Below are 25,278 nucleotides of genomic sequence, written 5' to 3'. Positions count from 1 at the left end.
CTGCACTTAATAGCAAAGTATTTTGTTTCAAAGATCTGTTACATCAAATCAGCTCTAGGTATTGCAGAAAAGACTGCTAGCACAGATCATAAGCAAAATGGTTCTATCTCTATGGAATTCAAAGCAGTGAAGAAAGAACCAATGTTTGCCTGCCTAGTCTAACAATTTTAAAGGTATTATTCAGCCAGCAAAATAACTTGAACTATAGACTTTTGCTTAAATGTGTATTTGTCTTGCAGGCTTTTTAGAAAAGGTATTAAGTGTCAACAGTTCAATTTTTACAGATGTCTACTTAGGTCACCCAAGAAGGTTTATCTTTCAGATGTATGAAGCAGCACACACATAGGCAGACTACACATTTCTTGGCCATCAGAGCAATGTGCTGCAAACCAGCAGAACTCTATCAATTTGGATGCACAAAAATTAGGGTAATTCTGCTAATTTATGCCACCTCTCTTGGCTCAGTAGGAAAAGCCTTGCTCTCTGCAGTGCTGTGACATTGGCCTGTTTCTCTATGGAGGTGATGGCTGAATTACAATAAATGTAGAGGCAATCAGGAGAAGAACAGTCCAGCAGAAGCTGGAGCCAATTCTCAGAGTAACACCCTCCTTGACTTCAGAGCTGGAATCAGATTAACCAAATCAAAGAGGGCACTTCACAAAAGACTTGTTTTTCTAACATGCTCTGTGAACTCTCTTGTATATTCAGGTGCACATCTTCCCTTCTCAGCTGCTTGTGCAACAAAGAACCTGGGGGCTTCCAAAGGCTGTCAGACAAGGAACATTCTCACCATGACACTTGGTGCCTCCAACACTGACTCCTTGTCAAACCAAGCCTGCATCCCATTCTTGCCAGCCTTGGAGATAGCCATTGTTGAACTAGAACATCACTTTACCCTTCCAGAGCCATATATAAAGATCTATTTGTGACAGCAATATAGGTCGTGTATAATTAGGAATAAATATTGCTATTAGGAAGGAAAGAATATTAATTTCAAGTACTTGCATACAAATTCTAACATTTGCAAGAAATGAAATTAGTTGTGAAATATGGACACCTGCATCTAGTCACAGACAGTATGAGTGAGGAAGAGGATGCAAAACAGATCTTCCCAAGTCTTACAGTCACCAAGATTGTTATGTCCCCTCCTTCGCCACCAGCACATGATAAAAAATATGAAATGTTGTGATGGAGGCAAAAACATAACAAAGTGCACCTAATTTTATCCTATGAGCTAACAAACATTGCAACAGTATTTATAAAACAAATTAAAAAGTGGTAGTAAGATGAGATGCAGATAACTTGCAAGCAAGTAATCTTGCTCAAGTAGAAGCTCTCTTTATTTTGTTCTGAATAAATACTAACATGATGCCATCAGGAAAACTATCAGTGCCACAATGTCGATTGAGTACTAATGAACTGACCAAGGTATTTTTCCTATTCGGACAAATGGAAACTACATGTCATTTGAAACAACAAAGTTCAAGGAACATTTTTAGATTAGTGTTTAATTTGAAGACATAAGATAAGTACATAAATAGTATCGAAAGACTGGACACACTTAAGGAAATTAATTGAATTGTACATTTCCATCAAGACACTATCAGTTCCAGTTAGACAAAATTAAGCAATGAAAAGGAAATTAATAGGAAGACTCATTTATCCTGTGAAAACATACTGATTATGATGATTCAAAAATATTTAAATGAAGAGTGGAAAAATCTGAATAATTGTAACACCAGTATTTCAAGTCAAGGAAGAAAAAAGAAGCTTATCAAAGCTGAAAAGCCTTTGACATGGGAAGATGCTACTTCTGCTGAGTTTTCAGAAGATGTGATTAGAGCATGCCAGTGGCCAAGAATGCAGACAATAATACTCCCTAGCAGGTGCCAGAATGTTCAGCCTCCTAAGGGCAGGGAAGTCTAGACTCTGTGAAGAGCTACTAGGACTAAAATTTACTGTATAAACAGCAGCAGGCACAAATGAGTAATTTGTTTTCCTGTCTTCAGGAATAAACTACACCTGAAATTTTCTATGTTGAAACATTTTTAATTGATGCAAACAGCAAAAGTATTGCTTGCTGGTCAAACATCAATTTATTTTGACATGAAAGCGTAGCATGATTTTAGAACATTGCCTATACCTATTTCTTTGCAATGAACAGTTTACACAAGATGCAATGATTTATTAATCAATTACCTCATGTCAATTGCAGTAGCCACTAATATTTAATTAGGAGTTTAGATAAAGCTGCCAGAAGAGAAGCTTAGAAAAAGTGTCTGTGTGTTGTGGGAGAGGAGGGGCATTCCTGGAACACAGCCTGTGCTTGCTAAAAGCCATTCAGAAGCCCACATGTTGATATCCACCTCTTCAGAGCAACAAGGGCAATGGATGGCAGGTATCAGCAGAGGAAGAGGAGAATGGAACAAAAACCAGCAAACTGAGAGGAGAGAGACAGGTCTTGAGTTATTAATCTTCCACATCAAGATCTAGATGGAGCCTGAAACAACTCTGCAGAAAACACATACTTTGTAAATAGATCTGGTACCTCTGTTCTACATAAAAACTAAGAGGTATTTTAATTCCTTTACAAATAAAACAATTAGATCTTTGTTAAATGATTAAACTAGACTGCCAGTCGAGTTAGAGTGCCATGAAAAAAACCCAACATACTGCGTGAGGCACTCATGCTGTTTCCAGACACTCTACCCAGAATGGGTGAGTGAAAGCGCTGCATGAGTTGAGAAAAAACATTATTACTAATCAGACTGCTTCAGATTATTATAGCAAAATGTGGCTCTGCTTTAGCAACACCAAAGTATAAGCTCAGATTTCTTCCTTAAAAAAGTGAACTTCAAAATGTTTTGAGAGATAGTAAAGATTTCATGTATGGTGTTAGAGCTTTACTCATACATACTGGTACAACAACAAAAAAAATAACATTGTTGACTATTACGGGACAAATAACTTGAAATTTACTAAAACTGGCAGTTTCTTGTGTTTCAGGTTTGCCAGAAACTTTGAAACTGCCAATTTCGCGTGTTTGATTTATACCAGAAGTTTAGCGAAAGCAGCAGTTTTCTGTTTGATAACTGCCAGAAGTGTTGAGAGCTACACCGACCCGTGCACCCTCACAGCTGACTGCTCTTCTCCCATGGAAATGCACAGTCCAAATGTTATAACCAGACACTGGAGAAAGGCACGGAAAAGATTATACAACACCATCTAAAAGAATTTATTGACCAAACGGCGATGGACACTCATCATTAAGCCTGAAAGACAATCTGTAAATGATTTTGCCACGAAGGTGGCACAGGTGCTCCAGACGGCGCGTGCCGCTCCGGAGGTGTCTGCCTCGGGGACCATCCCCTCGCACGCCGGGTCCCGCACCGCTTCCCGGGCTGCTGGCGGGACGGAGCCCGCATCCCACCCGCTCCGTCCCCCCAGCTGGAAGGACGGGCAGCTCCTGAGCCCAGCGGGGACGCAGTGCCCCGTGCAGGGCCTTCTCTTCCGTCCTCATCCCCCCGCCGGTGTCCGGTAGCGGTGCTCGGCAGCTGGGCGAGATGTGCCTCGCCTCACCTAGTCCTGCCCGGGCGTGCATACGAGGCGCATCACTTGAAACACACGCATTCACCTTCCCTGCCCCACCAGCGGCCAACGCAGCGCGGCGGCAGCGGGAGCGCGGGCCGAGCCCGCTCTGCCCCAGGCGCGCCGCCGCCCCGCGGGACCCGCGCCACCGCCCGTCCCGGCGCTCACTCCCTCCCTCCCTCACTCACCTCCGCCGCGGCGCGGCCCGGCCAGAGCAGGGCGAGCAGCAGCACCGGCGCCAGGCGGCCGGGGCAGCCCCCGCCGGCCATCCCCCCCTTCGGCGCTGCCTGCGCGGCTCCCGGGGCGCTTCGACTCTGCCCCCCGCCCTCCCGTGGGTTTTGGCCTGAGGGTTCCTGCTCCGCACCCGCCTCAGCGCTCCCGGGTCGCGGCCCCGCCCCGGCCACCCCTCTCCTCCACCCCCTCACACCCCCCCGCCGTGTCCTGCCTTGGGCAGCGCTGGCAGCGCCGGTCCTCCGTCCGTCCGTCCTCAGCGGGCATGGAGTGAGCGAGGTGCCGGCGCTTTCCCGCTGAGAGCTGAGGTGAGCGCCGCGGACGGGCAGCCGCGGGCGAGGGCACCTGACTCTCCTCGGGACGGGGCTGGGCAGCGCTGAGGGGCAGCGCGCTGAGGGGCAGCCCCGTCCCGGGCCAGCGGGAGGCGGCCCGGCTTTGCCCGCTGGCTCCGTCCCCCGCAGGTGGCGGGCCCGCCCGAGGCGCGGGGCCGCGCAGGGGGAGCGGGACCGGGCCGGGGCCAGCCCCGTCACCGCCCGAGCGAGCACGGGCTGCGCCCGCGCCGAGCGGGGTCCGGCGGGGAGAAGGGCACGGTGAAACCGGGCGGGAGCGAGGGGTACCGGGAAAGGCAGCGCGCTCACCGTGTCCGTTATTGACAGCGTCCATCCACAGAAAGCCTGTGGAATCGTGATGCGCACTGTGTTGCCGATACTGTTATAATCCATGATATTATCCGAGAGCTACAAACTCAGGCAATCTTGTCTGTCTAAACACCTGTGCAGTCAGGCTTAGCATCAGTTGTGCCAAAATGTCTACCTGCAGCTGCCTGTAGAGCTACTTCCCAAAAATCCAACAAAAGCACCAGTACATGAACACCGTAGGTCAACTTTAATTCTAGAAAGCAATTGAAAAGTGCATCTAATTAAAGTTTGTCTTCTTCTATAGTAACTGATACTCAATTATTTTAACTTTGTTTTTTTTTCCTTGGCTCTCTATGGTAAAGAAAGGATAATACTATTTTCAGGAATATTTCTGTGAGAAACATTAAAGTTGTATGAATTTAGTATAAAACGCAAAGTTTTATAAACACTGTAAATGAAAAAATAGGACTTACTGGAAAGGATGAAAGAGTGTTGAATATGTCATATTAAATAATATGCCTCATATGAATGAGGCAGAAGTCCTATGGAAAACAGCATATAGGTTCATGTACTTAAATGACTGTCCTAATTATATGCATAAAAGAACCATATTACCACTGAGCACACACCCCACTTTTTATTTCACAAATTCTGAATCCTTGACTTTACAACTTGTGTTGTATTGTTGCATATGTTGTTGCTTCCTTTGGATGTGATGAAAAAACAATTAGGACTGCTCTAATCTTTTTTTACCTTATTAACTTTGTATCTGCCTCAAACTGTGGCTTATGTCTCCTGCTCTTTAGCAGAGTTACTGAGAATGAAATTGTCTTGCCTCCTGATTCTTGTCTAGAAAGTAAACATCTAGATTATGTTATAGTGCCAGCTTTTCCCCTAATGTTTTCTGAGGCTGAGGTGAAGTTTGGTGGTCTCATATGAAACCTGTTCCTTTGGTGGCAGTAAGTGTGCTATCCTGGGGATATTTTATTGAGGTAACTGTTGTGATTGCTTCAAAAACATAAAAAATGAGATCAATTTGACACATCAATCTAAACAACAGCTTGTATTCTTTCTGTTATTGTATTAGCTGCTGAAGAATTCAGCTTGTTCAGAAAATGATGGAGTTTAGATAGCCATGCCAACATAACGAACAGAGGGTTGCAAGTCTTCCACTCATGCATTAAGTATTATTTCAAACTGTGTCAATGGGTTGGATCAAAATGAATTTTAATTTGAAAATAAAAGTTTTGCTGCTAATACAAAGCAAATATACCAAATATATTTTTCTTTTTTATTTTCTTCTTAATTTTCAGAAGCTGTTTGGATAATTAAATAATGAGATGGATAGTGGGCAACAGGAACACATGTCTGCAAAGTCTAAAACTTTATGACTGGCTTGGATTTTTCCATTTGAGGCAATCAATCCCTGCAATATTTTATTGCCTCACAATTTTGCTCATATTGTTTATATTACTAATGTAAAAAATCAGTGAGGTAGGAATGTTGTTGGAATATTATTTTTTTATTGGGGATATTGTTTTTTTTTTCTTTTCTTACAGAGGGGGAACTGGGGCACAGCAAGACTGTAAGAATTTGACAGATGAATGGAGTACTGTACAATACATGTAGAGAGTGATCTTGCAGCATGGACTGGCTGCCTTTAGGCTATTTATTCATCAGTCAGTGTACAGCAGCTTCCAAAGTCTCCTCTTAGTACTGTGGAATTTGGATATACTCTGCATACTACACCAGAGTCAATATTATTTATAGATTAGTTCTGATTAGAAAGATGCCACACTATACAAATTTCAGAGAGCATAACAGCAATGTTTCAGGAACTGTACCCTCATGTGTTTAACAAACATATGGCTGCTGCCTGAACAGCTGTCAGAGAGCAGAGAGTTTGCTGCACTTGACATCCTTACTCCCAGCTCAGCAACTGAGCGTCTTTGCCTACTCAGGAGACTTCTCCAAAGGAAGCAAACCTCTGTCCATTCACTCTAGTCAATGTTCAGTCTCCTCCAAATTATTTCCCACATATGGAATACTAGAGTGCTAAAAAGCAGATGCCTCTGATAATCTGGAAAATGCAATTTATGTGTGCAAAATTTGACTGTGTGGGATGGTGGAGGCCACTGGTCTGTCCTGCACACAGAGTTTCCAGCCTCCTAAATCCTGGCAAAAACTGTAGAAAAAAAATGTTTTAAAAATAAAGCTAAAAAACTTTAGGTGATGCATCCAGTGATTGCTCTCTGTCCATGCACATGAATAGAACTCTTAGCTGAAATGCTTATGTTATATTCTACATTCAGAGTGGTCTTCCTGTGCTCAGATGCTAGCACAGACTGGTCCAGCCCAGTTTGCAAAAGATGCTGCTGCTCAGTCTGGTTTTAAAACTATAGCAAATACTTTCTTGAGGTTTTTTTTTTTTTTTTTTAAGTTCGTTAGGTTTTTACTTTACATGGGTATTACATCTTTTGTCTTAATGCCTTTAACTAAAATGGTGGCTATAAAAACTTTTTAGGAAATAATGATACAAGATGCTCTTTGTTCATTATTTTAAACAGAGAATGAGGACCATCTTTACTAGGCTGCAATCTTGTAGCCCTTTTTATGTTGATCTGCAGTTTCATTATAGTCCCCTTGAAATAATTGGATTGCTGATAAAATAAAATGTGGCCTGAATAGGAAGAGTATAATGTCGTGCCAACACAAAGCTGTGCAGTGTAACACATACAAATGGTTAAGACTTATTTTTGGTTATCGGTAATTATTCATGTGTACATTGGATGTATATTTTAATATAAACAGGTTCAGAGGGGGAAACACCACCAGTATGGAACAGTGTTTATAGACCATTCACAAACAGAAGGAAAGAGAAGACCTGCCATTTAAAGAAAAAAAAAAGTGCTGCATATACAAATCCTCAATCAGCGGGAATGGCATTAACAAAGGATTCATTTGAACGGATTAAGTGGCTTATCACAGCTGCCTGGTGAGTTTTACAGATCACTACATTTTTTAACGAGATTCACTGAGATATATTCTCATCTATCAATTTAACAGTAATAAGAAATGCCTAGATGTTTTGCAAAGTTGGAGTAATTTTGAAATAAGCTTCACTGTAGCCTGTAGAATAGTGCACAGCATTCTGTGTGCTATGGCTGTACCTAATTTATCTTTTCATATAATGAGTAAGCACCTTAGTTCTTAGTAAAAATAATATTAGTATTAATAATAGTTTAAAAGAATGCTTATTTTCTGTATTGCTGCAGAAATTTTGGGCTACCTTTTTTATTTTAGATATATATTTTTTGTTAAACTTTACAAGCCATAACTAGCAACGGTTGGCATGGAGCTGGGCTTCCCCAGCAGCTGCTCTGGAATCGTGGCTATTCTGAATGTGGCTTTTCTCTCTACTTGCTCTTGCCCTCTTCCTCAGAGCAAAAGAAAGCAGCACCAGCTAACTGATTTTAGGGTAGATGAAGATCATTCCTGTCTCTACCCATTCTTTACCTCATGGTGTCCATGGAGAAATCTGTCTGGAATGGTTCCTCTCTAGCCCTTTGTAATTGTGGGATTGGAAACAGGTTACAAGGGGAAGTTATAATGACTTTTACATAGTCTTGTTTATGCTTATCTGTCTGTCCTCAGTCTCACAAATCCAAAACCACAAATATTTACAGCATGGAGGCCATTTCTTGATGATGTGCACCTGTTATAAAAGTACTGCATAGTAACCCCGAACAGGAATTAATCATGTGTACGCTTGATCACTTCTTACTTCCTAAAGGCTAAATTTTTGTGAAGGTTTGATGTTGTGAGTGTAGTTTTAATTTAGTTTTCTTCTTTTAAATCAGGTGGCTGCTGATTGTTTTTTCAACTCAAGGAATTGATGGGGTAAGTGACATTAATAATTACTTTAGGTAGGTGAGAGATAGAATGGTAGAGTTCAAATAAGTAGCACTACATGCACCACAATGACCATTAGCTCTGTGGGAAAACTGCAATGTTCCTTTCCATATTTCTGCAGTTCTGACTTTTCCTTTCTGCTACTCAGATTATATATTTTGCAGTTTTATGCTCTGGATTTTCCTAGATGCTAATTCTGGCTTCTTGAGGTGCCTTAGGAAAGCTGCATGTAGAAAACCCTCCCTTGTTCACCGAGTCTGTCTCCTTCCTCATAAATGGTTCTGCATTACAGCACATGTCAATTCTAGCTTTCCATTCTGCTCTGTGTTAGCCTCAATCTTAAACTGGCTTCAGTGGACAGTCCCATCTCTCTGAAGCCAAAATTTCACATAGAATATAGTTTCAATATCTACTTTATTATCCTCTCTGTACTGGCTTTCATATTGCACTTATGTTTGCAATGCCCTCACTGAAACTTCTTTCAAGTCCATCCTCTTTGCATTCTTTAAAATATTTAGAAGCTCTTTTTTTGTAGGTTTTTTTTTTTTTTTTAATCTCAGACTCATCCCTTTGAGCTGTTGAAGATGGAATTTTTTCTTTTTTTAGTAACTGTTCAATCAGAAGAAAGGGTAATAGTTCAGTTATTGGACACTTGTATTCTATTGACATTCCAGGAGAGGCAAGATCCTAACAACTACATGAGTGACTAGTGTGGAGTAGATTAGTAATTTCATGGCAAATGCAGTGTGTAGTAGTGCAAGTAGTCTGTAAGAGAGATCATCATACCCTCTTGTTCTGAGGTCTGGGAATTCCAGATATTCTAAAAATGTTATAGATAGAAAGAACAGGATTTTTCCTCCTTATCTAATATTTGTCAGTGTTTTCTCCTTGAAACATTGAAGTATGAGCCTATAGTGTTCTGTTGGGTATTAAAACCAGTAACAAAACAATCTTGACCTTGATAGTAGTGAAAACCCACGCTGGGGAAATACTTGTTTTATCACCAATTACTTGTTTACCTACATTATTCTTAAATCTTTTACCTCCTTGTTAAAATTATTTTTAAAGAATGTTTGATAATTTACACGGTTTTACTGAAAAGAATGTTATTTAGTGGACATTCCAACTTAGTTTATAAGTGCAATGATTTGTGTTTATTACTACATTTGGAGAAATAGAAAAGAACAATAAAATCATGTTCATTTACCACACAGAAGATTTACTGAATTTACATTTTGTTGTGTTTTCATTTCCCCTTGAATATTATTTTTTTTCTTATTGCATTTTGATGAAAAAAGCAGTCACTTCTATGCTATTAGAAGGACAATAATAGAAATTTTTAATACAAGAAATAAGAAAATTAATAGTAGGCAATGGATAATTAAACCATGCATCTACTCAGTTTCCTTTAATAGGCAAGAATTAAATTCAAGGTTTTATCTCTGAGTTAACTTCTTGCTCCTTCACCTTGTTTTGCCTTTTATAATTTCATTGTAGTTGAACAATCTCATAAAATAAAGCGATGGATTACAAATTTTACATTGCAAATTAAGTTCTGATTCTGTTAAAATTTATTTCAGGTGCAGCTGGTTTCCTAAATTATATTTGGCTGTACTATTTAGTGTTATGTAACATAACTTGTAGTTAAGGTCTTCCACCTCCTACAGCAACCAGTTATAAGCTTTTACTTATTGCTTCTATCTTGCCAGCATATTTATGTTGATAAGAGACCTTTTGCCTTGAAAATCATCTAATTAACTAATATGTCCAGATGACAATATTTAATGATGTGATTGTTGGATTGTTGTCTGTTGTGCTTTGATAAATCCATAACCTTACAATTTTTAGGGAGGATATGCATATATTGATCCATGTGGGGGACAGGATTGTTCTGTTTGTCGATGCTTTCCAGAAAAAGGATCCAGGGTAAGTGGTGATTAGAACTAATGATAATTACTGTTGTAAATACTGTTCATTTTGTGCACACTGCTGTTCCTGAAAATCAATATGGTTGATAAATCAATAAATCAATATTCAGACATAAACACATCTGATAAACTAGCATCATTCTGTCACCAGTATCAAGTACAGCTGTCATTGAAGAAACCTAAGATTGTTTGTAAAGAATTTTGTTTCTAATTGGGTTTGTACTAATCATGATACCTTTCTTGTATTAAGGATTCTTTGAAATCAGTCTAGGAATTAGATAGATGTAATTCCTAATACATGTAAATATAGAAATCTGTGCTTGTTTTCTACTATGAGGCTGGTTGAAAGAAAATGTCCATACCATTCTCTAGCTTTGTGAGAACTTAGTTATTTCTTATTTGGGTTATGTGACTAAAAATGTTTACATTTTTTTGCACTTTTTATCTTACTCACTTAAGATACTAACTTTTAAAAATCCCCGAATTCTCTTTGTCTTATGAATAATTATAAAACAACTCTAAGGCTTTTTCAAATTGCAGGTCAAAATTAGTAACTGTGCATTTTGCTAATTGCTAGTTGAAATATGTTCAGTGATGACTAGTTTATCTTGGCTGTTCTGTCTCAGGATACATCTCTATATAGAGATCACCAATAATTTAAACATTGTGTGAGGAAAAAACTTATATACACAAAATTTTATACATGTATATATATACATATGTATATGTATGTCCTGATTGGTGATTAACTGAAAAATTTCCAGTGATGAAATTTGTTTTCTACCAAAGTACTAATGGTTAAGTTTAGGTTTAGGAAGACTGAATATGGTGGATCAATTTTGGAACAGCCATATGCCCCATTTCTTTGTGTACAACCTGAGTTGCCAGAAAAGCAAAACACACCTTTTTCTTCCTGTGCTTCTGCAGTTAGCTGCACACTTTGCTGTGTCATGATCACTGCCCTGGTGTCCTTGGATCCTATCCTAATCCTCCAGGATTATGTCTATGTGAAAGTCCCCCATGCTGTAGGATTTTCATAATAGAGGCCTAGGATGCGTGTATCTCTGTAACACTGTGCTAACAAAAGGGCATCCCAGGAAAAGTATTTTGACTGGTACCACTGCAGTGTCTCTCAGTGCTACTGAAAAAACTGTTTTGGATACCAAAAACCTGATCTGAAGTGCCATTTAAAAACAACCGACTTTCAAACTAGGGGGAATTTCCCTGATTTGGTTCTCGCTCAGTAGCCTGGAAGTTCTGAATTACATGGCCATAATTGGTCAATAATAAATATCTCCTGCAGTTGTTCTGGCTCTTTCCTAGGCTGTCCTCATCACAGGTAAACTTTACTATGATTCATGCATTTGCAGTTAGTTTTCTAAACCATTCCAAGGAACTGGGCCTAAGTGCCAAATAGAAGTGTAGTAAACATTTCAAAATGAATTTAATGTTGTTATGCAACTATAAGTCTGAGAATTGTACCATTTTCTGAAAAAGCTCTGAAATAAGTACCTTGATGGATAATGGATAAAGTATCTCCAATGTAATATGAATTCATATTTCATGTAGACATTTATATTAATCAATATACTAGAAACAGAAGTACTCTTCAAACTTTACATGAAACATGCCTTAACTAAACACTACTTCACATAGATTATTGCAGGTATTTTCTATACTAATGTGTGGTGATGAATAATTTTCTATAGGATTATTTAATATTTTCTTTCATACTACAATTCTTCTGGTTTTTAAACTTTGCTGTGTTCTGCTTTTACACTCTGACACACTAACTTTGCTGTCCAAACTTTTGTGGAGACTACATATTACAAAATAAAAAGATTGGTTTATCTTATTGCTAGCTTTCTAGAATGCAAAACATCTGCTTTATCTGCTTTTTTTGTCTGAATCCTGCTCTGTAGCTGTTTCCTCAGAGTTTTGCATCTTTCTCAATCCTGTATTGAAATGGTAAGAAACAAATGGTTATTAATGCCTCTGACATTGTACAGTACACAAGCCTAAATATTCAGAACTTTTGGTATTAAGACTTTGCCTTCTATTTGCCCATTTGAAAATATTTTAAATTTCAACATTAAGAGCCTTCTTTATTAAGTGGACAAGGTAATAATAATTATGATTTAGTTAGAGAAAAGCTGAATGGGAATAAGAAAATGAAAGTGCCATGGCCGTACTTGAATGTATTGATACTGGTTGAAAGAAAAGTAGAAGCAAGTAGCTGAACTTTCATTTAATATTTAAATAAAACCATTAGAGCTATGCATCAGTTACTCTATTGGGCATTAGAAGAGCTTTTGTACCTGTCATTTTTAATTCTCTCTAACACATATAACTCTGTGCAATAAATAGATTTGCACTCCTGTTCATTAGCAAGAAACCATTGTCTGAAAAAACATTTTAGTCACTACAGCTAGTAGTAAATCATTACAATTGTTCAGTGAAATTTTCTGTCCACTTCTGTTCACTTGGGATTACAGTCTTGTTGGAGTTACTTTTTACATGATACTGTTTATCTTTTGATCTTATATCACAACTCAAAAGGACTCTTTGTTCCATAAGACACCATTAAAATGTGCTGCTAAATCTCCTTGCCCATACTGTGTGCTATTATACCTAGATATTTTGGAACTGTAGAACAGATAAATGAGGCAAAACATCATTAGTGAAAGTAAATATGGCAGTAAGTGTTCTACCTGACTTCTTAGATTATTTTTCCCTCTTCCTTTATCGTAAGCTGTAAAGTCTGTGATTTCAATTTTCATTAAAGACACTATTTCATCATCTTTTTCTACTTCAGAAAGTTGTTTCCTAGAAAACTCCTGCAGTGTTGTATCACTGGCTTCCAAAAGTGCTGGCTGCTCCAATAGAATTCAGATAGTTAAAAAAAAGTTTGCAGTTAGCACTGACCGATTGTAAACCTGTCCTGTGCTGACCCCGGAGTTTGATCCTATTCAATTCCGCTGGCTTTGTTTTTAGTTAAGTAGATTTGGGAAGCAAGCCTCTATTCATGACCCAACCTGATCTGGCTTCTATGGGGTCACGTGAAATGCCTGGATCAAAGTGAATTATAAATATAACTCAGCAGGACCAATGTTCGTTCTTTTGCAGATGAAACAAGAGGCTTATTTTTTATCCTAGTGTAGGGGTGAATGCAGCAAACAGAAATCTAAGAGGAGGGTTTTACACTGTCTGACACTTCAGATGTAATGAGTAAGCATTCACAGGAGATGCTGAGTCACTTGGGTGTCACAGGTAAGTTAGAAAGTCAGCTGGTATCAGTCACTGCAGGGCAAGAATGCACTGCCCTGAGGTAAGAATGAGCAAAGTTACCTGTGAGTAAGTCAATACTCTGGCACTGCTTCTCTTGTGACATCTCCACAGAAGATCTTGTGAATTGCCAAATTTCCTTTGTAGGTTCCATGGGTTATCTGAGTTTAAGTTACAGCACAGTGTGAGCATATTTAAAATGCACTAACTCTGAAAACTGTTCAAGTTCTGTCTGTCTTGGGAAGTAAGAGCCATTTATTAACACACTTTTTTTGTCTGTCAGTATGCAGTGGCAGTCTGTCATTCACATGGAATATCCAATACTTGTATTTGAATTTTCAAGTTACACTTAGGAAATAAATATGTAAAATCCTGCTGCTTGATCTCAAATCCACTATCAGAGATGTATGTACACTGGCATCTGAGGAAATCTGGATTTCTGCCATTATTTGCCTCCTACTTACTGATCATTTTTTCCCCAGTACATTAGCTGCAAGTTTTAAAGCAGAAGATTCCTGAGACCAGTTACAGATTTCACTTACATTTACTGAGAACCATATTATGTTTTTCTATAGAACAGACCCAGAGAAATGAGACCCCTAAATCTATATCTGACCACACTCTGATTCAGTTCTCTGACTGCAGAAGTTAGGATTTTAATTGGTAGGGAATGAATCCTGCTTACCAGAATGTGGAATAGGAACAGAGCCACACGTCTGTAAGGAGAATCACACCAATCACTGCAAAGTCTCTTTGAGGTTGTTCATCATATTTGATGCCCAGCTACAGCATCTGTAAATTAGCATTTTTCATATTAGACATTTTTCAAATTTTCACAAGTTTTGACCTTGTTAATTATCCCTCCTTTTGTTCATGAGCATCTTTCTTTTCTTAATATTTTTGTTTCTCCTATCCTACCATCCTGAGTATGGTGGTTTTTCTCAGTTGCTGCAGATTGCAAAGCTTTTCCAAATCAAGCAAGATAAAACTCTACAAAATCATTCTTTTTTACAGATTTGAATCAACCAAAGATTGTCAACAGTGACTTGTTTCAATAAAATGGTACAGAGCAAAACTCAATTTTATTTTATTAGCTAAGCTGATATTAATTATTTGTGGTCTATGTCTATAATATCTATGCTGTATTTGTAGCTCTCTGCTTTCAGCCATTAGCAGTTAAGAGTTTCAGTGCTAAATTCATATTTGTTGAGTTTGTTTAACACAATAGTGACACCCACTGGCTTATTGGATAGTATTTCTTTTCAGAGTCCCACAGGGTTAAAACACAAACGTAAGTATACATTGTGAATGATGTCTTCAGCACTTCAGCTGTGATTTGTGGTGCTTCTGTGAAGTATCACTGTGAATACTAAGCTGCATCATCAGGTGTTTTGTTCTTGTAGCACATTATATCATTGAAAAAGGTAATAAAGTTGCCAAATATTGTAAGTTGCAAATTTTTCCAATAGTTTAGGGCATGGTTCAGATGTTCTTTACAAGAAAGATAGACTGATTACAAGAGCCTGTAGTGACTGATCCAGGGGTAGAGATTTAGATCAGATATGAGGAAGAAATTCTTTACTTCTGAGGGTGGTGAGGCACTGGCACAGGTTGCCCAGGGAAGTTGTGGATGCCTTATCCTTGCAAGTGTTCCAAGGCCAGGTTGAATGGGATTTTGAGTGACCTGGTGTACTGGAAGGTGTTCCTAACCTTGACACAGAGGGTTTGGAACTACTTTAAGATCCCTTCTATCCCAAAGCATTCTATGATTCTATGAAAAGTCAAGCTCTAAGTATTATTATTGCATTTACTTGGCTAAAAATCTATGAAAAAGAAATTATCTAATTTGGTCTATTAAGGACAAGAGACTGGATTTAATGCCAAATTGTGTGATTTCTCAGATTCATCTCAGTCAGGTTGATATTTAGAAGAGGGTTTGCTCTGGGTTTTTTTGAGCTTGGCTCACAGTGAAAATTAGTTTGGTTCTAGTCTTACCCAGTGAGGAGTAGAATCTACCCCTCCAAGCCCTGGAAGCTGTGGCTTTGCTCTGTATTTGACCAGCTCTTTCAAAACGGGAGAGGACTTGGGTGGAGCTTAGAGCAGCAGCAGATGCCCCCACCTCACTAAGCAAATTACAAAATTAAACATCTCTCCAAATGCCTTTGTGAGCACTCCTCTCCTGCCCACAGACTGCTTTACTTTTCTTCTTGCTCTGTGCTGCTCCTGGTGAAATGAGAAAGACTGGTTACAAGCCAGAGTTCAGTGCACAGTGGAAAGGGTTGCTGTATTATTTGCCTACGATCTGTGTGGAATTGCTGAGCATTTTTACTTTTGTTCTTATGAACAGAGGGTAAGTGAATTTCACAAATCACTGGTACATCTCCATAGCCTATAACATAGGGTGCTGTCCTCATTGAAGGTGGTAACTGGGCTTCTTTTGACTTTATTGATAATGAGAAGCAAGACAATTCACTCGAGTAGCATAAAGTTTTTTTTATTTCCAATTAAAACTCCTTTAAAATATTGTGCTTGAGACAGTTAAGTGCTCAAGGCACTCTCAAAATCAGGTGCTCTTCAGTCTCATGCATCAAAAAAACTTAATTCCAGATAGCCTTGACCATTGCCTTTTCCAAATAGTAGTAAATGTTTTGTTGCATGATTCTGAAGTATTTGCAGTCTTAGTAAGCATAGTTAATTAAAAAACAATATAGTCTTGTTTTGCTTAAAGTCAATTTCTTACTGCAGGTCAAGCCCAGGATATACTAAAATAACAGACTGTAGTCTTGGCATGGTAGCTCCTGACCTAGACAATTAACAAGGCACTGAAAACCTAGAGGAATTTATTGGCATCAGATGGCAGAGCGGGCATAATATTCTGTTCATTTTATCTGAGCTAATTTGTCATTTCCACATGAGCATGACTACCTTCATCCTCTTTATTTTTACAGCTGTCCTGAGACTGTAATGCTGTGGTAGTCACATTGGATGGGCACAAATAATAGATGTGATAATAGATGTTATGGCATGGTATCAGTTTGGTCTTAACAAAGCTCCAGTCATTATCAGTCTTTGAGCTGAAAGAAAGAGAGAGAATCCATCAGCTTCACATGGCATGCTAAAGTTGTATCAGCTGCCAAACCCATTGTGAATTTTGAATTCAGTGACTCTGTTCTATGACTTCACTACCTTGTACTGAAGACCATGGAGTCAATTAAATTCACAGGATAGCAGCAAATGAAGACATTTTATCAACCTAAAGGATGACATGTCCTGGAAGTGTTTTTTTTTTTAAGCACAATAACTACCATAGAATGCCTACAGTGTCTCTGCTTTTTTTCTGAGTGCAATAAAAATCATTTTTCTTAACTGTCCATAGGATATAACATATTTTGAAAATTTTCTCTTTCAATTCTTGAATGCAGAGCATATACACTAATAATTAAAAAAACCCTGAATTTGGGGCAGAAACCTGTTGTCAACAAAATGCATTAAAAGACAAAAGCATTAAAAAATCAGTGCAAAACATCTTACACTTTTCCTGTTGATGAATGATGCATTGTGCAAGGTAATAGCTAGTTTAGAAAATGAAAAAGCCATACCACTTACAGTAAAGTCAATGGTTCAAACAGTTGTATTTTATTATATTATTAGTCTGATTCATTTCACTTGTACTCAAAATGATGCTTTAATTAAAATGGTTGTCCAATTATTTTTTCCAGTCAAGTATTTAAAGGGCATAATAGCTGACTTAGAAGTAATTAAATTAATAAATTCATTCTAACATAGAATAAGCAATGCACTGCCGGTAGACAGGCTACAACTGTTCATGCAAGCAAACAATCAACATCCAGAATCCCCACTGTCCATTCACTGTTAACAAGGACGCAGAATCATCAGCTTTTAATACCAGTAGCCCTTAATTTGCATAATACTTTAAACACTGCTGAAATTCTGGTATCACAAAAATTCTAACTGAGAAGACAACATGTTGATTCTGCCCCGGAATTTTTACTCGTGACTTCTCTGGAAGCAGGATCAAGGCTGCCGTGAGAGAAGTGAGTAAAGATAAATGAAACATGACTTGTATGAGGATTCTTTTTTCAGGTGGTCCTTATTTCTGAGTGTAGGACTTCTTTTCCCAGCCTCTGGACTAAGTTCCTGTTCATAGCTGAAGGGCAAGTGGTCATCCAGCCCTACTTCCACTGTGACATGAACCTATAGTATGTCCCTGTCCAAACATAGTAAATTACCTTCTCTGTTGCTTTGCTGATTTGATTGAGGGATGCATACCATAAATTTTTTCACTTCTTGTGCAACTGTCAAATCACACTGATTTTAAAAAGACAATTAGAAAATAAATAAAAAGTAAAAGAAGCTTAAGTCCCTGCTTGTAATTCACAAGATTTTGTCCAGACGCATTCAGCCTGCTGAAATGTTTACTCTGAGAAGCAAGCATTCAGTTCTTTTGCTTCCTGAAGCTACATATCTTCTTGCAACCAAGTTTCATTTTCATCTTTTTTTTTCTTCTCTCAATCCATTCATAAAAGTAAAGATATAGTCTGTTACTTCTGTGGTTGCTGAAATATCGTTTACTGCCCTCAAGTGGTCCTAAAGCCATAGGGTTTTCTCAGGAATGTATGGGGTTCCATTTTGCTGTCTTTTAAAATAATTAACTCTATACTAAAATTATTGATGGTTTATACATAGTCTGTAACTAATATAATTCATTATAGTTATAATAATTTATTATAATTAATGGGTGAAGCCTGGAAAGAAAGCAAAACAGTCTTCAGTTTGGAAACAGAACGAGTTATCGGTAAACAAGGATAATGATAAAAAATGAAAAAGACACGAAAGAGAAATAAAAACCTGCAAATACATAGATTTTTGTAGGGTGTAGACAGCTCACGTGAAGCCTGATTAGAAAGCTTGCTTTATTCAGCACTTTGAATCTATGATTGCATAGTTGTTGAACAGCACAGAACAAAAACTGCAACACATCTGAAACAACTCCACACCAGTGTTATAGACTGAAAAGTCCAGTTGGCATGAAAAGTAATTTGGCTTCAGGAGAATGTATATTACCTTGGAAAAGTTAATAGAAATCTATGGAGATTGTATGGTAATGAAGGTACAAATACTCAATTAAGAGCCATTTATAGATAAATTACATTCTTCAACCTCCCAACACATTTTATTAAAACTGATACTTTCTGTGAATATGCTAGCTAATAACTATTATTTTTTTTCTCCAGGAACCTTTAAAAGTTTTAAAGGAGACACTAAGATATGAGAGTGATTATGAAAAATGTGAGCTAGAAAACCTTAAGATAATTGGCATACCATGACTTGAAAGAGGGAACTCTCTTGATTTGTTCTAATTATGTACAAAGTCCCTTTGTCTAAAATGAGTCCTCATTTTTCTGGTGAGAAAACACAATGCTCATTGGAGTCCTAGGCTTGCAGAAAGTGATATTTAAATTGGGGGAGACTTGCAGGTTATGCCAAGCATCTCAGAAAAGTGGTCTTGGAGACCTGATAAAGGTGGAAAAAAATTATCACCTTAAACAAGTTGATAAACTTGAAGGTCGTGTTCCTACAGCATCTAATGCATACGACAGTTTTGCAGGCTTTCCAGCAGCTGTTTTCAGTCATGAATATTTATACATTGTAAGCTTTGTTTGATCCACAAAATTTCTGAATTGCTGTGGGGGTTACAGCAGTAGTCATTCACTTTTTTGGACTCTTTTCAGGGTCAGCCTGGTGAGCTGGGGGCTCAAGGTCCAATTGGGTCCTTGGGATCTACAGGACCAGCTGGTCTGCCAGGGGAGAAAGGACAGAGAGGTGAGAATGGGCAGCCTGGGCCAGCTGGAGAAAAAGGTGACAAGGTAGGAAACACCACAGACAGCTCTTTTAGTTGCATACAGTGTTAATGTTAAATGTTGATAAGTGAAACAGAACCTAAATGACCAAAAATCATTTGCAAAACTATGCTCTTGCTCACACAAAATTCTCACAGACATTAGTTACATAAAATTAATTACTGAAAAAGTATTTCAGGAGATTTTTTGCTGTGGATTGCAATATTAGAATTGTCAGAAGACATAAAATATGATGGACAGACTCAGATTGTCACATATCAGGCCATCCTCCTTAACCTCAAAGAAGGTGTAGAAATGTAGAGCTGGAAGGAGCAATATGATGCTTTTAAAAGTGCTGCACTAAACAGAATTTTATTACCACTTAGAGAGTATAAATTGTAGTTCAGATTAATATCTTTCATATCTGTACAATGCTTGGTTCTTGGTACTTCATATTAGTTTTAATAATCTAATTTGACTGTTCTCAGAGTGAAATCATTAATTTCAATATCTAGCACACCTGAAATGTAAATGCTGTAAACAAAAATTATACTGCTGGTATTATCAAAACAGGAGCAGGATTGTGAAATTATGTTCAGAAATATTTTATAAATTACAGGCAACTTCTCATTCTCTGTCATTTTGTAATCTTTGGAAAATGAATGCCTACTGAGTATTAGACATTTTTCCTGTGCTGTGCCACTTGTTACATGGGTAACTGTTTGCACTAGTCTTCTGCTAGGTCTGTAGAAGACTTTTTCAAATACTTAATTTCTGAAAATGGTGGCTTTTGATTCATATTTAAAACATGACTGGTTTTTGTTTCTTGCTATATAGTACCACATATTCTTTTTTTTCATTCTTTTTAAGAGCTAATGACCTCATCAACTTTGTTTTTTCATATCACCTGTTTTTAGGGCCCAACTGGAGTCCCAGGATTTCCTGGTTTAGATGGTGTTCCTGTACGTATTAAACAAATACTTCTTTATAAAAATTACAGGTCCTATAAATTCATAGCAAGTCCTATGACAGAATAATCCACTCACTGAATTGTTTGGCTTTATACTTACTGATATAATTTCAGAGAGTTACATGTTTTAAAAACATGTAAAATAACTAGGTTAACTTCAACTGTGTTTCCTATTGATAACAAACACCACCAAATCCCAATGAGGTTAAGTAGAGAATTTTCATGCAGGAGTGGGGCAGTGAAGGCAGAGACTACTCATGGCTATGGAGCATGTGTCAGAGCCAGGCTTAAAAGCAGTGTATTTCTTATCTCAGGCTCTAGAGCAGACTGTAGTCTGCTTGGTTCATTCTTAACATCTCTGAAAATACCTCATATGATGCACTGGTTTTTGTTCAAACATTTCGATTTTTACTTGTAGTCTTTTTGCAGGAAGAAACCCAACCACTGAGTCCAGTAATTTTAACCTGAATAGGGACTGAATAAGCAAAGTGGATCCTAAGTATGTTATGTCTTTATAAGCATGTGATAATGTATTTTTATTAATGTCTTCTTCAGTGCAAAAATTGGTGAAATAGTATCTTAGATACTGCATTTTTCAAAATACTCTACTGGAACTGAATTCCTGTGATGTTACCATTTTCATATGGATCAAAATCAAAGTTAAAAAGTTAAATTTTGAAAATGAAAACAACCAAAAGCTGAGTGGGTGTTGTAGCATCTGCATGTCAGCTGTCCACATTTGGCAGTGGGACTGCTGCCAAAATGTCTGGATAATGTAGAAGTCATAGGCCAAAATTTGGCACAGGAAAAAAAAGAAAAAGAAGGGTTCCCAAGAAATGCACATTATTTTTGCAAAAAATGTTAATTTAAATATAGTGTCCACAAATTAGGCTGAAGCATTTCCAGACAGGAAGAAGGTAGAATTGACAAAAGTGTTTCAGGCAAATGACCAGAAGATTTCCCCCAAAAATAATTTTGGGTCAAAATATTTTGTCCTTACAAAAATCTTTAATTCTGTGAAAAATAGTTTTTTTCTCCAACAGGAAGATCATTCCAAGAAATTGGAATTGGCCAGTTCCTATTTTTTAGTAGAACTAATTCTTATCTCGACAATGGTTAGTTATTTCTAGGTTGGAAAAATCACAGTCTGTGTAATTACTGTGTGCCTGAGTCAAGCTGTGTCCTCTTTTTACTTGTTTTATTCTAACAATTAAAAAACATGAGGCTGCTTGAGACAACTTTTTTTTTTTTTTTTTTTTTTTTTTTGGTGGGTTTTTCAGCTTTGCAACCACAAGAAAGACTATAGATAGAGAGCTAGTGTCTGTATTGTCTGAGAAGACAGAACATTACTTTTTCACTCCAGTGAGAACAGTCTGGTCCTCTTAACCGGTGTTGTCTCTCTTGTATTTCTATGCATCAAAAAATCCAAATAAATGACTTTCCCCATTTGTTCTAAACCACAAAAAAATCTATTCAGAATAGAAGACATTTCTAATGCAAAAGAGTATGAAACCAGCATCACTGTGAGAAGTCATCTCCTTCACATCTGAGATACATTTGTTTCTAAACTGTTTTGTTAATTTAAAAAGTAATTCCCCATTAATTATGGTGTATTTCTAATAAATATTAAACTGTCTTTCAGGGCCTCCCAGGAAGGGAAGGACCCAGAGGCAAGCATGGTTTGGATGGCTGCAATGGCTCTAGGGGAGACCCAGGACTTCCAGGAGAAAGCGGTTATATGGGACCAAGAGGTCCTTATGTATGTGAAAGGCATTCCCACTGTGCAAGTGCATTTTCCCTGCAAGCTAACAGCTCTAAAATGACTCTTAGACTGTGGCACCAGTTTAACAGTGCTGCACTGGGAATTCCCAGGAATTCTGACACAGGTTAATGGGAGTGAAACACACTGCCTTAACAGCATGTACCCAGACCAGCTGAGAAGGAGTAGCTTGAAACCACCATACCATTCATTAGTACCTGAAATTTCTTAAAAGCATTACTAGTAGGGACATAGGTGACATGAATTAAAAATAAGTGGGAGGTTCAACAAGCCTAAGTCCTGTTACACTCTAAGATTTTATACCACTTTTTTACACATATGTGCTCTATGCGCTCCTAGTCTTTCCTGGGCATGTGTCTGTATATGCAGAGATTGTTCCACAATTAAAATGTTTGAAATTAGCACTTTAATATTTGTTTGCTTTTTCTGTTAAAATGGAAGGCACTTAAAATTGTTTAAGTAGCTGTGTTAGCAGTGCTCAACTACTGAAGATAAAAAGATTCTTGTCATTAAGGGAAATAAATTATTGTATCTCCAAAGAAATTCTGCTGTACAGTCACCAGTCTTTGACTTTTTGTGGAAACAAGTTTTAGTTCTGAATGAATAAGAGCTGATTAGTTGGTCTAACAGCTTCCCTGAAATTTTCTAAATAACACAATAAAAACAGCTGTACTTTACATGAAAAATCAAATGTGTTTAGTGAGAGCTAAATAAAATGCTGAATCCAGCTATTAGAAGAATGTGGAGAGGGTTCAAGAGTGCTGTGATGTTATCGAAGATAATACCAATTAGAATAAAATACAGTTTCATGCTATGAAAGATACAACATTATAAACTTACTAATAACCTCATTTGTTATACCTCTAAAAGTAACTTGTTACTTCTGCTGAAACTCTAATTTCATCTGTATTTTCTTACTTACTATGGCCTTCAAAATAGAGGTTTACTTTTTGTAATTAGACAAGTGACATAAAGGAAAAACAGGACATGGGACAAATTACAGCATAAATCTTTCCAATTTCAGGAGCATGCTCTTTGGCAGGCCTAGAAAAGTATTTGCAACCTACAAAAACAGGGAGACACAATAGGCATGTAGCCTTGGATATGCATACTAAAATTCCAGTGCAAATTAATTTAGCTACCCAGAAAAACAACACATAGTAACCATTTATGTGCAAGAATGCCTCTCTGTGCAGGTTGTCTATTTTTAAATCAATTTGTTGCACTAGGTACTAACCTGACTGTACATCACAGCCAATATTTTTATCTAATTCTTGTTGATAACATTGTCCTGCATAATTTTATTTAACACCATGAACATATTCATTGACCTTGTTGGAAAATAGGAAAGCAATTTCTATCTGTAAAGCCTTACCTAAGTCATGTAGAAGATAACAAACTGAATCTAACAAAGATGTTTTATTATACAAGAGATCACATATAAAATAACTAAAGATAAATACAACTATTGATTTGTTTAATGTGTTCCCTAGTAGCTGTTGTTTACCTGCAATGTGTATCCAATCTACAGTAGCTTTATCCAGCTGCAGACAGCTGTAATTCTTCCTTTTATTGTGCCATTCCAGGGAGAAATACCTTGTCTGTCTCATTCTGATTGCAGGATTTGGATAGCCAGTTTATGGTATCATGAACACTGTACCAGTACAGTTTTAAACTGGTTGATATTGTCCCATTTTATTGAATTAAGTAGTCAGATGGTTAACTTAGCTAAATTATATCCACTGTATTTGTATTTCAAATGGAAAAACTTCAGAAGTAATGTCTTTATATATCTCTTTTTCAGATATGTACGTATCGTGCTCCTAACAGTAAAATGAGCATTACAGTTAAATTTTGCAAAATAAATCATCTGTTCATGCTAACTCAGATTGAGTTTTTGAGGGTGCTACAATTAGCAGGGTTTTATAAAGGACCCCACAGCAAGTACCATGGGAATTTGGTTCTTGAAATCCAGGGCTCTTAGGTATCAGATTTTTTTAAAGACTGAAACAGGTTTCCTAATAGATGGAAATATTGAATACTATGCATCTAATACAGTCCATAGCTTTATTTTTTTATCTGTATGCAATATCACTTTAAGTTCTTCTGAATCACACAATGAACTCTCATGGAAGGCAGAGTGCTAGTACTCGAAACCACTGCCTCCCTGAAAGAAAGACTAAAGGCAAGAGTTGTTAAGATTGTAGAATATTGAAGGACCCAAATTCTAAGGAGTACCTTAACAGAACAGGAGTCAAGAAGCTATGGGAAGCTGGTTTGCTCAACTGTACAGAAGGTTTTGTTAGATAAAATGATCATTCATGATCCTAGTGGATTTCCTTGTGGTATAGGGGCACCAGCAAGTCACAGCCTGAGAAGTTATCATACAGCTTCCTTGGAAATGTAGAATATCTGTACGTGGAACATGTTTTAAAAGACTCTTTTTCTTTAAAGGGAATTCCAGGGCAAAAAGGAGAAAAAGGAAATTCAGTGTATATTTCACGTTTTGGAAAAGGACTACCAGTAAGTACCTGATTGTGGAAAAAATCATCTATTGTAAGAAAACATGTATGGTAAATGTAATTGTTCCACTACTCTTCACTAGTTAATAAAACATAGTGTAAAAAAACCCCTAAATTAAAAACACATATACAACTTTAACAGATAGTTTATGATCTTAATATCTGTAAAGTTACAAAATACCCACAAAAAAGCTTAAACTGGTTCATTTGTCATTACAGGGAGAGAGAGGTGATCCTGGTCCCCCTGGCATGCCTGTAAGTACAGCCAGTGGGTTCTGTAACTGCTTTTTGTCATGAAGATCTTAATTGTTTTCTGCTTAATATGGTAAGAAATATTGGGGTTTCTCCCTGCCTGTCTTAAATAGCAAGATTCCAGAATAAAGTCTGAGACACATCAAGTCTGTACAGACTGTTCCCATGGCCAGTTCATGCTGGCTGAAAGGGTGTAGAAACAGACCATCCTCATCTGCATTAGCTGTGTGTGGAGCAGCTGTTGCCCTGCTACTCACAGAATATTTTCTCTGTGAAATTCAAGATGTGAAATCTTCAGCAGTATCTGATGA

General features: G+C 37.7%; 2 protein-coding genes across 2 annotated transcripts in view; one reads left to right on the top strand and one right to left on the bottom strand.

Annotated features, from left to right (window-relative positions):
- COL4A3 (collagen type IV alpha 3 chain) overlaps window positions 1-3,896 on the bottom strand; it is a 54,114-nt gene extending 50,218 nt beyond the window's left edge. The window contains exon 1 of the mRNA XM_056498732.1: window positions 3,777-3,896. Within this exon, the coding sequence (XP_056354707.1) occupies window positions 3,777-3,857 (81 nt within the window). The 5' untranslated portion in view covers window positions 3,858-3,896. The remainder of the gene's footprint in view (window positions 1-3,776) is intronic.
- Window positions 3,897-7,396: 3,500 nt separating this feature from the next.
- Window positions 7,397-25,278, top strand: part of COL4A4 (collagen type IV alpha 4 chain) — a 56,620-nt gene continuing 38,738 nt past the window's right edge. Inside the window, exons 1-8 of the mRNA XM_056499263.1 lie at window positions 7,397-7,452; window positions 8,318-8,357; window positions 10,218-10,295; window positions 19,336-19,470; window positions 20,361-20,405; window positions 22,056-22,172; window positions 24,648-24,716; window positions 24,935-24,970. Of these exons, the coding sequence (XP_056355238.1) occupies window positions 7,397-7,452; window positions 8,318-8,357; window positions 10,218-10,295; window positions 19,336-19,470; window positions 20,361-20,405; window positions 22,056-22,172; window positions 24,648-24,716; window positions 24,935-24,970 (576 nt within the window). The remainder of the gene's footprint in view (window positions 7,453-8,317; window positions 8,358-10,217; window positions 10,296-19,335; window positions 19,471-20,360; window positions 20,406-22,055; window positions 22,173-24,647; window positions 24,717-24,934; window positions 24,971-25,278) is intronic.

Source organism: Oenanthe melanoleuca, chromosome 9 (assembly GCF_029582105.1).
Source record: "Oenanthe melanoleuca isolate GR-GAL-2019-014 chromosome 9, OMel1.0, whole genome shotgun sequence".
Taxonomy (NCBI): Eukaryota; Metazoa; Chordata; class Aves; order Passeriformes; family Muscicapidae; genus Oenanthe; species Oenanthe melanoleuca.
Note: the sequence above shows the minus strand (reverse complement) of the source record. Positions and strands in the feature narration are given on the sequence as shown.